At 47.7% G+C, this 14438-nt stretch overlaps 1 protein-coding gene across 2 annotated transcripts; it reads right to left on the bottom strand.

Moving 5' to 3' along the window:
- Positions 1 to 2163: 2163 nt before the first annotated feature.
- LOC143014009 (leucine-rich repeat and fibronectin type-III domain-containing protein 2) lies at positions 2164 to 8811 on the bottom strand. Of its 2 annotated transcripts, XM_076167768.1 has the most exons (3): positions 7436 to 8811; positions 2665 to 3151; positions 2164 to 2622 (listed from the first exon to the last, which is right to left on the bottom strand). In XM_076167768.1, the coding sequence occupies exons 1-3, from the start codon at positions 8809 to 8811 to the stop codon at positions 2164 to 2166; spliced, it is 2322 nt and encodes a 773-aa protein (XP_076023883.1). The 2 variants fall into 2 exon arrangements, with proteins under 2 accessions (XP_076023883.1, XP_076023882.1); XM_076167767.1 differs by having other exon boundaries at positions 2164 to 3151.
- Between the last annotated feature and the right edge of the window lie 5627 nt (positions 8812 to 14438).

The raw sequence follows: 14438 nt of genomic DNA on the forward strand, positions 1-14438 counted from the left end.
GGGAGGGGGCAGAGAGGGAGAGGAGAGAGAGGGGGGGGGGCAGAGAGAGAGGCAGAGAGAGAGAGAGAGAGAGCGAGGAAGTGAACGAGAGAGAATTGTGACAGAAGATGCAATTAAGCCGTACACACACACACACACACACACACAGTTGTCCAGCTGACATCACACACACAGAGGTGAAATATGTTTACATGCCTCAATAAATTGATTTCATCCTCATAATCTCTCTGATATGAAATTCTTCTTCTTATTGGCATCAGAGTGACTGAATGACATTTGAAGTAAATCAATGTATTGTCTCATTTGCATGTAAACACACGGTGTGTCAAATAAAGAGAAGCACAGAAGACCCAGATTGGTTCATAGGAATTTATCAATATTTTATATTTCTTTTGTAGCAAAATGTTTTCACACAGAAACATTTTCTTGTTTTTGTCACAGACGCTCAGCTGAGCTCTGTGACTAAGTCAAGTCAAGTAAACACTGAATTTGTTTAGTTAGCAAAGTGAACGGGAGTTACGGCCCCGATCCAGTGAGCAACTAACGACAACCAAGTTGGAACACCACAGTAAAGCACCTTCTCACTGTTTGCTTCACATGAAAATAAAAGTACTACTGCACGTAAGTTCCCCCGTTACATTCTCACCCAGTTATTGTACAAAAAAATGCCAAATATACAGATCGTTACACCTACGGAAGGAAACAATAAGAAAAGAGAGAAAGAAAGGTGAACATGAACACCCCACGTGTTGAAATGCAGCAGAGACGGACAGGAAGTGAAGAAAATAAAGGCATCCGGACACGAATGTGGAGAGACGAGTCGGCCAATCAGAGGCAGGAATCTAGACGTCCGTTTAGGAGCAGAGCGGCGGCGCTGCGCTCGGCTCTGACCCGGACTCAAACCCATTCGCACGCCGGCTCTCGAGGTCTCAATCTCAAAACAAATGAAATCTATGGACGATGCAAATAAACGGGACAGACGTGATCAGGTTTGGATGAAAGGAGGCCCGATCCCTGACGTGATCCTGGACCCACCGGGTTCTGAGTCATGCAGGCGGTTCAGACTGCTGTGAATGGACCTCAGTGTGGCAGTGGTTTGGTGACGTTTGCTCTCAGCGTTTAACCAACAAAATGACTCGCCGCCGCCGTGTTCCTGTCGTCTAAAGGGGCGTTACACGGCGATAACACATCCAGCTGTTCAAGTCGGGCTCAGTCTGATATCTACAGATGGCCGACCTTTAGCGGCCTGTAGGGGGCAGAGCAGAGCCACCTTAACCACAAACTGGACTGTGATTAGCGTCAAAGGAACGTTGTGTGTCCTCAGAGCTGCTCGATCCACCGGCTTGTTTGAGTTGGTTTTGCTTTAAACCTCATGTGAAACTGAACGTCACCTGAGGTAGAAACAGGAAACGGCCTCGTTGTGGCTCGTTGTAGTTCTCTCTCTCTCTCTCGTACGCAGTGTTATTTCAAAACAAAAGGTCGGTTTGACCTGAATTAGAGGTGAAATGCTTTGAAATGAGCAGGCGAGAGGGGAGACGACTGCATGTTCATGAGATGTGCCGGCTCATGGCTCCGTCTCCGTCTCTGGAGATCAATCACCTCAAATCATAAATATCAAAAATGATACAAAACCCAGATGAAAATAAAAATGACTTTTTTTTTTTCATTTTCATTTTATATTTGCTCCTCTGGCCCTTCGTTCTGCTCTTTAGTCCACTTCCTCCTCCTCCACGTGACAGAGACACCACAGAGCTGCTCTCAAGTCCTTCCATTTCCTTTTCATCCCTTTGTTCCTCTGTCATTGGATTTGATATCCACACACACACACACACGCACACACACACACAAACACACACGCACACACACAAACACACACACACACAGGCCATATCTACACCATCCAGCATTCTGTGTCATTTGAAACGCATCGATATTCCACGTACAGTTACACACTGTCAGAGGTTTGAGACGGAGGCCAGGAATCCATCAACTCCAGTGTCTCTTCTTACATAATTACTTAGACAGGACAATACTGTAGTATTCACATGGATGAACTTCATGCAATATCCAAAGGCAGATTTGCTCTGGAACATTCTTCCCCACACACTCATGTCCCTGTAGTTCCTGATATAGATTGACTGTATGGCCGTGGACTGAAAGTGCTCAGACTGTGCTTTCCATTACCCACTCGGTGCTCTCGAAAGTGGGCTTTTCATCCTCACTGTCATCGTACTGGAGCAGCATTCCATTAACGGACAGACTGCGTTTAGTCCAGATGTTACTGATCCTGCGGGGGTGGCTGCTGCGGCACTGCACGGCGCCCACGTGGCCCATGTCAAAGGAGTGGCTCCTCTTGGGCTTTCCCTCCTGGGGCAGCCCGAGGAGACGCCCCAGCATGTTGGTGGACTCGGCCCGTCCCAGCAGCGGTTCTTTATCCGACAGGGGCGGCCTGGCCACCGTGACGGCGGCAGAAGTGGAGGGCCCGCCGGCGGCCCCTTGGTGGTCCCTCGCTACGCCCCGCAGCTCCATGGAGGTGAAGGCCCCTAAAAGATGGTCCAGGTTGGGCCGTGCTTTGGCGCCGTGTCCGTGCCTCCTGAACTTGCTGCTGGGCAGGGTGCTGCACTCTCGCCCCTGCATGCTGTAGCGGTCGGCGCCTCCTCTCACTGTTTGGCTGTCTAATGAGTTAGAGGAGGAGGAGGAGGAAGAGAGGCTGCTCTGGAGCGAACCACACTTGAATTCGACCATTTCCTCACGCATGACCACTACGGCGGATTTGACCTGCGGCGGAGCTCCGTTGAACCTGTTCATCCCGCCGTTGGTCTGTGAGTACGTGTCGCTCACTGTGGGTAACTTGCTGGTCTGGACGCCGCTGGTCACCTTGTAGCGGACCATGAGGATGATGATGAACACGAGCAGCGTGGCCACAATGATGCCACCGATCACCAGGATCATGGTGCCGCCCATGAAGCCGCTGTGGAGCGACTGGCACTGCGGGTAATCCTCCCTGGTGACAAACTGGACGCAGCCCACAATGTTGGTGGCGGTGAGAGTGGTGGCGGTGTCGTCCCAGATGGCCAAGACGCAAAGGTCGTACTGCATCCCCGCCACCAGGTTAGTGACCAGGAACGCCCGGTTAGCGGTGGGAATCATCCTGCGGAGAAACAAGGAGACAGAGAGAGAGAGAGAGGGGGTGAAATCAATAATGCAGATCATTTGCTGTGGGAGTTCAAGACAAGGTTAGAGAAGTTTAGCGTTAGCAGCAGACCGCCGTTCCTCTTTTGGGCCGAGCGCATCAGAGGAAGAGCAGGAGCAGAAGGCGGTAAGTAGCTCATTTATATGCACAGGCGTTCAGAGACACTCCTTCATTGGTCCCAATATGAGCCGTTTGCTATGCATGGAGCAGCAGTAATGAGGGAAGAATTCAATGGGCACTATTTGAATCGTGTTTTGGGCACGCCTCATTTCTCCAATTCAATTTAACACGCGTTAAGTTATTGCAACTTATTGTTATTAATGTATGGGCGATCAATGAAATGCTGAGAGCGAGCAAGACTGTGCCATGACAGCTGGGGAGAGTGGTTCACACACACACACACACACACACACACACACACACACACACACACACAGACACACACACACACATTTCTGTACAGACTATCGACCGCACAGGGACATTTCACTTGTAATCATCGGAGCTGTCACGTCACGCCACCCGAGACTTAGATGTCACCGTACGGTATCTGCATCCTCACAGTGTTCACTCATGTTCTAAATGTGACCTGTGAACTGCACTTCATTCTCCTAAAAGATGAAAATCGTGTCTGTTTGAGGCAAGAGTGAACATATTTGTATCAAACTAAACGAGCTTGTAGCTTTGACGCATGCTCATGGATCCATACGGGTTCTACAGACTCTGGGTCTACTGCTAAGTGATGGCCTGGTCGGTGAACACCTAACATCTCCCAAATGCTCCAACTAAACCCCACAAACAATGTCAGTGACCTAGTTGGGCTTATATTTTCCCCAAAATCCTTAAATGTTGTATTATTGCAGGCGTGTGACTTTTAACTGGAGCACTAAGCTAAGCAGGAGACGGAACAACGCTATGTCTCTGTGCAGATGTGGGTCAAAGCGTCGGCCAAACTCAGATTTTGTCCTACATTCTAGTCGCGGGCCGTCTTTGGTCTCTGGAGCACCGAAGGAGCCGTCGGTCGTCGTGCCAAAGCAAATTCTGCTCCACATTGTTTTGCGGGTAAACAGGCGTGTGTGTTTGCTCTCGCCTCACATCGCTGTGTTCTGTGATCTCTTACCAATTAGGCCACTTTTTGAAGGAATGAAATTCAGAGCTGTCACTCGTAGCCCACTAAAGGCTCCACGCAGCCGTTTCTGGGCTACGCTGTTACGGTCAGCGGCGGATTGCGGTTTGGCTCCCGCTGCCTGGTCCCCTCTGAAGTGTTCCTGCAGACACCGGTGCTGCTGCAGTCCCATTATTCATCCTTAATTGCCTTTTCCATACACCAGGGAAGATGCTGTGTTGGTTCACGTGTTGCCCCCTCTGCCGCCCTCCCCCCCTTCCCCCCGTGTGGCTCTGATTGATTTTTAATAACGCCGTTGCCGGAGCCTCTGCAGGCCAACTAGCAGCACAGCAGGAGTGTGCGTGTGTGTGCGAAGTCTTAACAATATTAATTCAAAATCGGTAGTTGGCCTTTTCTTGCACTTTTCCTCCCGGCTCTTAATTCATCTCCTGTCCATTATTCTCCATGATGATATAAGAGGCCATCAGCCGCTGCTTTAGGTCAGAGCTCTGCTGCTGCTGCTGCATATAGAGCTCATACTACACCGATCACGCCGTATGAGAGGCTTTACAGTATCACCGACTGAGGCTTTAGCCCCGAGTCATGACAGAACGGTTCTGACTTCAGCCCGACTCCTCCGTCCGTCCCACAGTTTGTTTTCACTCCAAGGACCGAAGGGTTGTGAACCAAATCAGACTCAGAAAACTGAAGCCCATTTGCAAAAAACTCTCAGAAAACTAATGCTATTTCATTCAAAACATTCATATTACCTGAATTTCAGAATACAAGTACACCTAATATGAGCCTTTGAAGCACAGCGTTTGCTCCTCACACTAACATGACTTCTCCTTATCTGGACGCTTCCTCCACTCTGATTGGGTCTCTATTCTTCTACATCTATTTTTAAAATAACTAATTGCATTTTAGCGTGAGCTGTCATCGTCCCGTGACACGACTGCAGGAACTCATTTATTACCAATAATGTTTCCAACTCCTGGACAGATTGTAGGTAATGAAAGTGTCCTCGCTGTATGTTGTCATTAAAAATCACTTTGCACTTTGTTACTGGATGCAAATTATGTAATTAATGCAAATTACCTGTAATAAAAATGCACTTCAGTTGTCATTTTAAAGGCTTTATACCCCAACACACAGTCAGGCGCTGATAGAATAATTAGGTCACATGATTTCTTTTACTTTTCTCATAATAGCATTATATTTGTGTGTGTGTGCGTGTGGACATGTGTGACCTCAGTATAATGGGGTTCTATCTGGCGTTTTGGTCTAAACTGAGTGAAGCACAAGAACTCAGTGAGTGAAGGAGGCTTTGTGTTCTTGTGAGGTTATTTTTGTGTTTATATGTTTAATATTTGAAAAGGTCAGAAGTTGAAAGAGCTCAGCTCGACGGAGAAGCAAAACCTTGAATCCCGTCTTCTGCACAAGGCTCTGAGGTGGTCTGAACCAGCTCACGATGGGTTAATTCAGTTTTAGTAAATTCCGAACTCACTAGAAACGTAGTTGAGTCACCTGATGTTTCTGAGGGCTCTAAAGATCCATACTGCTCTGATTTGTGTCACATTGTGTGTACGTCTCTAATGTGAAAAGCCTTTGCCTTCCTAAATCGTGTCAAATATCTCATTAATCAGCGCTGGCTTAAATATGCAGAAAACAGAAAAACAGAGGACAGACAAGGATTTGGCGTCACGAACAGGATCTGTGTCTGTGGAAGCTTCCGGTCGATAGAGAAACCGCCCTAACTGAGATCCACTACAGGACACCGTGCCAATTTGCACTGAGCTGTGATTAGCATACTGAGGGAAGTAACTCTCTGGGGTGATCTATCAGCAGTTTAACCGCATTAAGTGGCTGGAGCCCAGAGGGATCTGGAGAGAAATTTGCACTGTGGCCAGACTCAATGTGCACCTGCTTAAGGTCAACGCAGGGAAATCAGTGTTAGAGCTGACAGAGAGCAGAGGAAAGTGTTCATGATGCTACTGCTACTTCACACACAGGTGGAGTGTTTACATGCACGCTAAGACTTTGGTTCTACTCCAGCTAAGGCAATAAAACATTAGTTCACCTTCATGATACTGAAGTCAACATAAATCACGCTGTAACACAACCGGATTATGGTAAATCCATTTATCCAATAAGATTCGACGATTTGCATTGATTGTTTACATTCCAGGAGTTGCGTAACTAAAAGGCCTGGATGCCAAAGACCTCTAATGTAAACGTGACAGTCGTCCACGTTGTCATTTCCTGTCTCTGATTACCCAGCGCCTCACGTTGATTTGACAAATTGTGGAATCTTACATAGGAAAACATTTTGGCCTTAATTGGAGGCAAATGTATCAGCCAGTAAATCTGTGTTCTCTTTGTCCTATTTGTTTCTTCTTAGCGTAGCCGCTTTCTTTACTTCCCGCTCCATTATTGCTGCTGTTTGTACATCATTTGACACAGAAAACTGATTTCACAGAGCCCAAACATCTCCAAGCTCATATTTTATGGACTTGATCGGCTTAAGATGGATACATTCAAACGAAGAGGGTAATCCTTTTTATGTTGAATCTCCAGTTAATGATTGGATTAGATTTCACTCTGAGTTTCCCTTTTCCTTCAACCGTCTGTTTATTATTTGGGTGAAACCGGAATCCGCACCCTGCGTCTACATGGAATGAGACGCAGAAGAATAAAAGGAAAATATAAAAGAGAAGATTGAACGTTTGTGAAGCATTTTAAAGAAACTGACATCACTTTAAGTGTGTGTTCACCAAGCAAAGGGCTTCAAGTACAGCTTGAAGAACTACTATGGTGATATTACAAAATGTCACAATCTTAAGGAAATGTACCCCCAAACTCTGTCACTGATAATGTTTTTGTAAGTTGTGTCATTGTGTAGTTGTGCTTCTCTCCAAGTCTGTAGGCCTTTCAATGCACCCTTATGGATCCATGAACACGTGTTTAAACCTTTGAAAGCTCCTCTACATGAAGAGAGAAGCTGAGTTAGATACTAATGTCTGTGACAGAGTTTGGATGTAAATTTCCTGAAAATCGTGACATTTTTGAAAGTATCACTGGAAACAAGACATAGATCTTATCCTTTATTCTAATAAGGTTGTAGCAGCTGCTCTTACCTGTAAATGAGGACTTCATCGTCAGAGCAATTGTACTGAAGCTGATACATTTTGACCTTTGGCGTTGATTTGCTCACCGTCCACTTGATAAGAGCAGAAACGGCGCTCACTTCTGACACGGACACGACCTTCTCTGGAGGAGGCTTAGGCTCCCCCTTGCTGATCTTGGTGGAGCTCGTTATGTCAGACAGTCCAGACTTGGACTGCGTGGTACGGTTCGTACCGTTACTCAGGTGGGGGAGTTGAATGATTGACAGCTCGATGGAGGCTGTAGATTCCCCAGCAGCATTGGCAGCTATGCATGTAAAAGTCCCATAATCCTTTGAGGTGGTGATGGTAATGTCCAGCGTTCCATTTTCATACACCGTTGCTCGGGAGGAGTTGCTGATCAGACGGTCGTCCGGAGCGACCCAATGCACGGTCGGCATCGGATCGCCCACGGCTTTGCATCGCAGGCTGGCTGTCTGGCCCTCCAGCACCAGCAGCTTGTGTGTGTGCTGCGTGATCAAAGGAGGCTCGCAAACAAATTCCTCCTCACGAACAGACCAGAAGTAGCGTCCCTTCAGGGTGGTGGGGGAGGCGCAGGTTTCCATATCATCCTCGCGCTCCAGCCTTCGCAGCCAAAGCACTTCACAGTTGCAGTGCAATGGGTTTCCACCGAAACTTAAAGAAAGTGGAGGCGCGTACGGCGTGCTCGCCACAACGTTGCTCTGGGAACGGGCAAAGATGGGGTCTGGAGGGAGCTTCTGCAAACGATTGGAGGTTAGATCCAAGCGGGCCAACTTATCCAAATCTGTGAAAGTCCCCTCTGAAATGTAAGCAATCAGGTTATGATCCAGACTCATTTGATGAAGGTTGACCATTTTGCGGATGGAGTCCCAAGGCACGCTGCGCAAGTTGTTATACGACAAATCCAAATCCTCCAGCGTCAGCATCAGGTCTTCGAAGGCTGTGTCAGCGATCAGACTCAGCTGATTGTTGTTGAGGATCAGGTGCTGGAGGTTGATCAGGCCCCGGAGGTCATCCGGCCCCAGCTCGGCCAACCGATTACTGTCGAGGTGCAATGATCTCAGGGTCTCCAGGTCGATGAAAGAGAAAGGCTGGATGGTGCTGATGGTGTTGCGTGATAAGGTGAGATCCACCAAACCTGTCATGTTGGCAAAGTCCTGCGTGGTGACCTTGAGAATAAAGTTGCCGCCGAGCCGGAGCTCCACAGTCCGCCGATCGATGTCAGGCGGGACGAAGAGGAGGCCTTTGGAGGGGCACAGGGTCCCCAGAGACTCGGACAGGTTCTGGCAGACACAGTATTTGGGACATGCACGGACCATCATGACTGCGGTTCCCAGGAGCAGGAGGCTGATGACCATGTTGTCCATGTTAGTTCATACAAAAGGACCTGGAAGACACAGAAGAGACACATTCATGTTAGAGATGTTCAAATAAAATGCAGTCCACATACAGCGAAGATCACTGGGCACTGCAGGACGTTCACATTAAAGACAGAAGAAGAAGAACATTGATGTATGTGGAGGAAAAATGTCCACAGTGGTTTCAGACCACGAGGGGAAAAGAACCCGCTTGATGAGACGGCCTGATTATCGTCCTTGAGGATTCTTCACATTAATATTCAGAATTCTGTGATATGCTATATCTATTTTGCAATGCAAAGGAGGCAGGAGGAATCATGTGAGGATCTTCTGAATTAAACCCTGGATTAGGCAGCGCTAACGAGCTATTTTTAATGATGTACAGGCTCATAAAGCGTCGTGACAGATACGCAAAAGACTGGCATAGGGAAGTGCTTAAGCTCAGCTGTAGGACAGACGGATCCATACATTAAGCAATGGATGAGCTGTTTATTCTAACGCCAGATGCTCCAGCAGCAGGATGAAATGTTCTACCTGCACGTCTATCCCTCAGCGTGGAAAATACTACGCAGGCCGCAGGTGTATGGCCTCGACGAGCTCATCTGACGCCTCCGCACGCTTCCGTGAGCGTCTTACACAACCCTCACACCTGGGCGACTCCGCCACACTCGGCTTCACCCGGCGAGCCTCTAATTCCCCCAGACATTTGTATCGTTAATTCCTAATGCACTCAAAACTTAAAAAAAATCCATTTCAATCATCCTTTCCTTCCCGGCGCCTCGTTTATTAACGACAAACTCGGCTCGCTAGGCTCCATTTCCCATTACAGCCGTACGGAGGGAAGGCTCTGGCGCTCAGCACATGTCGCCAGCTCTCGCTCATTATTATTCAGCCGTTTGAGACGCGGGGCCGAGCGTGCCGGCGCCTTATCTTCCTCGTCCCTGCGACACATTTCCACGTGTAAACGTTGGTTTTCAATAACTCGTAATTACGAGAGGTGATACATATAATAACCCCCCCCCCCCACCCCAATACTTAGCAATTATGAAATGAAGTGCTGCTGCATTGGGGCTGCGTGTTACACAGAGATAAGTGGAATAAAACGGCAGGCAGGCGGGGGAAAGTGATTTAGAGGCCCTGCAGTCTGTATTTACACTCAGTCATCAGGAAAAAACACAGGAGGAGAATTCAATATGTCTGCATTCACACAGCAAACACATCACAATGGAATCAGATGGTCCCGATCGGCTGTGATGACACTTTGAGATGGATCAGTGTAGCATGACTCACTCATGACAGACGGCTCAGAGGGTTTCAACTCTGCAGATGCATAAATGTTATAAACTTATTGTGTAAATGAAGTGATACGAATCCTGCATTCAAACACTGGGATGATAAATTGTCATGACCTGAAGGTTCCACCTGTGCGTGTTTGTTTGTTAGCAGGAAACGTGCTAAGCTAGGCTGAGGCTGAGGTGTGTAGCAGACAATGTCCCTGAGAAAAATCACACAAACTTAAATAAATGAGGACTAACAATGGCAGAGACAAACGTGGGAGTCTTCATTTTCGCCCTCCTGCTGTGTTTGTGAATAGTTTGCACTCTTACACGTCGCGGCCGCTGGTGGGGATTCGTTAGCGACACCATAGGGATGTCAATCTGCTAGCTCGTCGTGACACATGTGAGACCGCTGTGACATTAAACGCAACGTGAAACTCTCACACAAACACGTCGGTGTGAACACAAGGTTCTACTTAGAGCTGCTAACAGGCGGCACAATGAAGAAGTTTGAGATGAGTCAAAGTTTCTCTCAGCTGTCACACGCTTGCTAACACGCTGTTTGATTCAGATTCAAGTGGCACTCGGAGCTACGAGATAAGAGAACGTTTACATCTTAGCCAAATAATTGCAGATTTGGGAAACGCCGTGACCCTCACAGCCCACGGTAGCTAATCCCCCAGAGGCCTCGCGGTGAGAGCCGTCGGCGTGACAGCTCCTCTGCGGAGGATCCATCAAACCCACACGTCTCTTTACGCTTCTTCTTCTTCTCATGGCAGGACGCCATCACCGGAGCCTGCAGATTATGTGAAGGTTTCCAGAAATGCGAGAGAACTACAATTGTCCTATGTGGTTTCCAACGGTTTCCCCACCCGAGCTGGTGTTGTCGTTGGTTTGCTGCTCGGCGAGACGCAAGCAGAGGTGACCTTTCAGAGGATAGGAGGGGTCCTGCCGCAAAGCCGCGAGACGCACGGATGAGATCCACATCCATTCATTCCTGGCCTTTAGCAGACTGCAGACTGCCACACTCCAGCATAAAGGACGAGGGTGTCGCCGCCACACACACACACACACACACACACACACACAGGCGCTGGCGGTGAGAACATCAAATTAATGAGCGACTTATTTTAGCGAGGCTGCAGCTCTCTGGTTGTGTCTCAGCCTGCAGTTTGGAACATACGTGTGCTGCTTAGAGGATTACATACTGTGTACTGGACAATATACTGTAAAATGCAATCTGAAGCTTTGATGATCTGTTCTTCTGACTAACTGACCTACTGACCAGCCCCACAATTCCTTTTCCCATTGGCCCGGCCGCCTTCGGTGAGCTCGTCTCGACCGCCGGGTTTTGTGTCTGGGTGGCGTTTGACGGGACGTCTGTGGAGTCTGAGCCAGGGCGGGAAACAAACGGGACAGGAAGTCACCGCGGAGAGAGTCTGTCAAAAGCGCGTCGTGTTGTGGGAGATGGAGTTTGTGGCACAAAGGTAACCTTCAGACGAGCCATCTGAACAGCTGCGCCTCCATCTGTTAGATACAAAACACAAGTGCTGCACAGTCGTCCCCGAGGAAGAGGATGAGGAAGAGGGGGGGGGGGTTATTCTGGTGGCTCCTTCCCTCAGCACCGTCAGTCAATCTGTCCAAGTCATTCATGTGAAAATGTGTTTGGTTGTGACATATCTTCTTCTCTTTTATTCAGAGCTCCCTCTCTATCTGCTGCCATCTTTACCTCTTCATCGCCGCTTTTAAAACGCCGCACGAGGCAAAACCCCTCTTTGAAATGCATAAGAACATAAAAAAGAAAGGGTCACACTCCATATATAATCTTTAGAACACGCCGAGCGCTCACTGAAGGCATTCCAGGCTGTGATCAGTCCAGTGCCCACAAGCCGAACGATAAGAAGGAAGGGTGACATATTGAATGGGAGCCCTAACTTTTCTCCAACTGACTTAATGTGAGTCAGCAGACAGTGAGGCTGCAGCTCGTCCTCCCTGAATGATGCATCAGGAGAGTGAAGGTCCAACATTCAATTCACAGGATAAACATCTGAAGCTCCTCAGAGACCTGAGACGCCACAGGAGACACCACATGGGAACCAATGGAAAGATTTGTGTGTGTGTGTGTGTGTGTGTGTTTGGAGAACAAACCAGACGCAAGAATTAGCTTTGTCATACAAAAGTGTATTTTTCACGTTACAATGTCTGATATTATCAAATGTAAACAAACCAGTTATTTGTTTGTTATGATTTCTGCAATATTCAGTTTCCTATTTGTGTTACTAAAAGAGCAAGAGTTGATACACAGCCGTGATCTAACAAATCCCCAGTGGATGGACAGGCTGTGTGTTTGTGAGCGCACACACACACACACAGGAGCTCTAAACAAATATTAATTTAGTTGTTTTTTGTGTCACATCTGGCGTCTCACACCTACAGGAAATTATGTGTGGAAATAAAATTGTAAGTGGAAATCCTGTGGATTTATGAGCTGAATCAGTACTTTGCTGCCGCAGAGAAAGTCTGGGCGGAATGATGGAGATTATCAGAGTGGAAAATGGAAGCGGCGCATCATGTCTAAACCCCACGCTTCTCCGGACGATAACAAAACTAATCTTCCTGTTCAATCAAATATAGCCGCACGCTCACAATGTACAAAATCTCCCGTGTCGGCAGGATAAGAAAAGTCTCTCCAAATAGAAGAGCTCTGCCAGAGTGGAGGTATGGAGGACTGCATCACGTGTCAGACACATGTTGGCCTATAGGGACGCTCTCTATACGATTTATTGACGTGTGGATTGATTGATTGAGGATCGCTTGTGGTCGTTTGTTGTAAGAAGCTCCGTTCGCTCGATGGTAGTTTGAGATTCTCCCCGATACTTGAAACTTAACATTTTCATTTGAGAATCTTATTTTATCAATGAATTACCACCTAAATTGCGAGTTGTACTCTTTGGATCTACATTCAAATAAGAAAAGCAGTACATTTCATGATGAGTCATTGGATTTATTGCTTTCATTGCTTATTTACTAGATTTAAAATGTTAGAACTCTCAATCCCGACTGCATTTAGATTCAATGTTGAGTCCCTAGTTTTGATTATTCTTTCAGCTTTGATTCAGATCATAGATGCTCTTTCTTGGCAACACTTAGACCCAATGTGTGAGTGCATAGAGTTACTACTGCACAACACTTCCAGTTTCACAGATTGAATATAAAACTGAACGTGAAAGGAAGGTGTCTGAGGCGGTCTGGCCTGACGCCTGAGGTCTAATTGTTTTTCCTGAAGCCTGACGTGTTTTGGGCTGAGGGGCTGTTTTGTCTTGTTTCTGAGACGTGATGCTGCGGTGTGAGGACGTCCTGCCATATACAACATCATTCAACAGCGTCAGCGGCGCTGCAGGAACTGCTGATCCCACACTCGCCGTGGAATAAACAGGGAACTTTCTGTTTATATTCATGTAGGAGTTTGAGATTTGGACCGAGTTTTTACTCTCTACAGGGATTTGTCCAAGCGGAGGAGAGGCCACACCAGGACGCCGCACTGACAAATGAGGAGGCACAGAGAGGAGAGGAGAAGGGGAAGGAGCCTGGCATCAGCCCCTCGTCTCGTATTCCCACACCGTCTATCATCCCGGCTAAGGCCCCGTTACTGTGAAACCACACTGTCCAAGCCAGTCAAGGTCCGCAGCAGACAGGACTCTACAAATTCTGTCAGATTTGTACAACACACACCATAGAGGGCAGAATCTCCACACACACCTCTGGCTCAGGCTTGGTAGCTTGGGTACATACACTGTCGCAAGAGACAGACTTCATACGCTATATACAGTAAGGTATAAGGTTAAGTACAACACACAGGTACAAAACTACTGCGGCCACAAGGGAGAGACGGATACAGAGGGTGACCACTGAGCCCCGGAGAAGACCGGACTCACATCCATATCTCCCAACCCCAACCAGGTCACACCAGAGGTCCCTACTCCCACATGATACCTATCTGCTATACGTGTCTACTTCACTGCAAAACTCTTGTTTGTATACAAAAAGAACAAAAGCACTATTAGGATCTCCTGCACCTCCATGTTTCTCTGTTGTTCCTTCCAACGAGCGCCCAGACGCAGCATGAGCCCCGCCCCTGGTTTGATGTCGCTCAAGCGTGTAAATCCTGTTGCCAGTCTAACACAAAGACGGGCAGACTCAAACACTGCTTAACATAATATATCTACAAAAGCCCAAAACAAGAGGCAGAATGTTTCAACGATCCGCCTTGAGCCTTCAGCGCTTACTTTGTTTTTCCGAGTGGCATTTGGAAGCGACACAAGCGTTTGCTGGTAAATAACACTGCGACAGCTTTAAAGT

Source organism: Genypterus blacodes, unplaced genomic scaffold, assembly GCF_046128005.1.
Source record: "Genypterus blacodes isolate CSIRO-AG114 ecotype Tasmania unplaced genomic scaffold, CSIRO-AGI_Gbla_v1 ptg000173l_1, whole genome shotgun sequence".
Taxonomy (NCBI): domain Eukaryota; kingdom Metazoa; phylum Chordata; class Actinopteri; order Ophidiiformes; family Ophidiidae; genus Genypterus; species Genypterus blacodes.

Bases quoted from the DNA above. Each gene is read 5' to 3' on its own strand.
- LOC143014009 (XM_076167767.1), bottom strand. From the start codon at position 8,811: ATGGACAACATGGTCATCAGCCTCCTGCTCCTGGGAACCGCAGTCATG. The intron at 3,152-7,435 runs GTAAGAGCAGCT...GTTTCTCCGCAG, and splicing joins GATGAAGTCCTCATTTACAG to GATGATTCCCACCGCTAACC.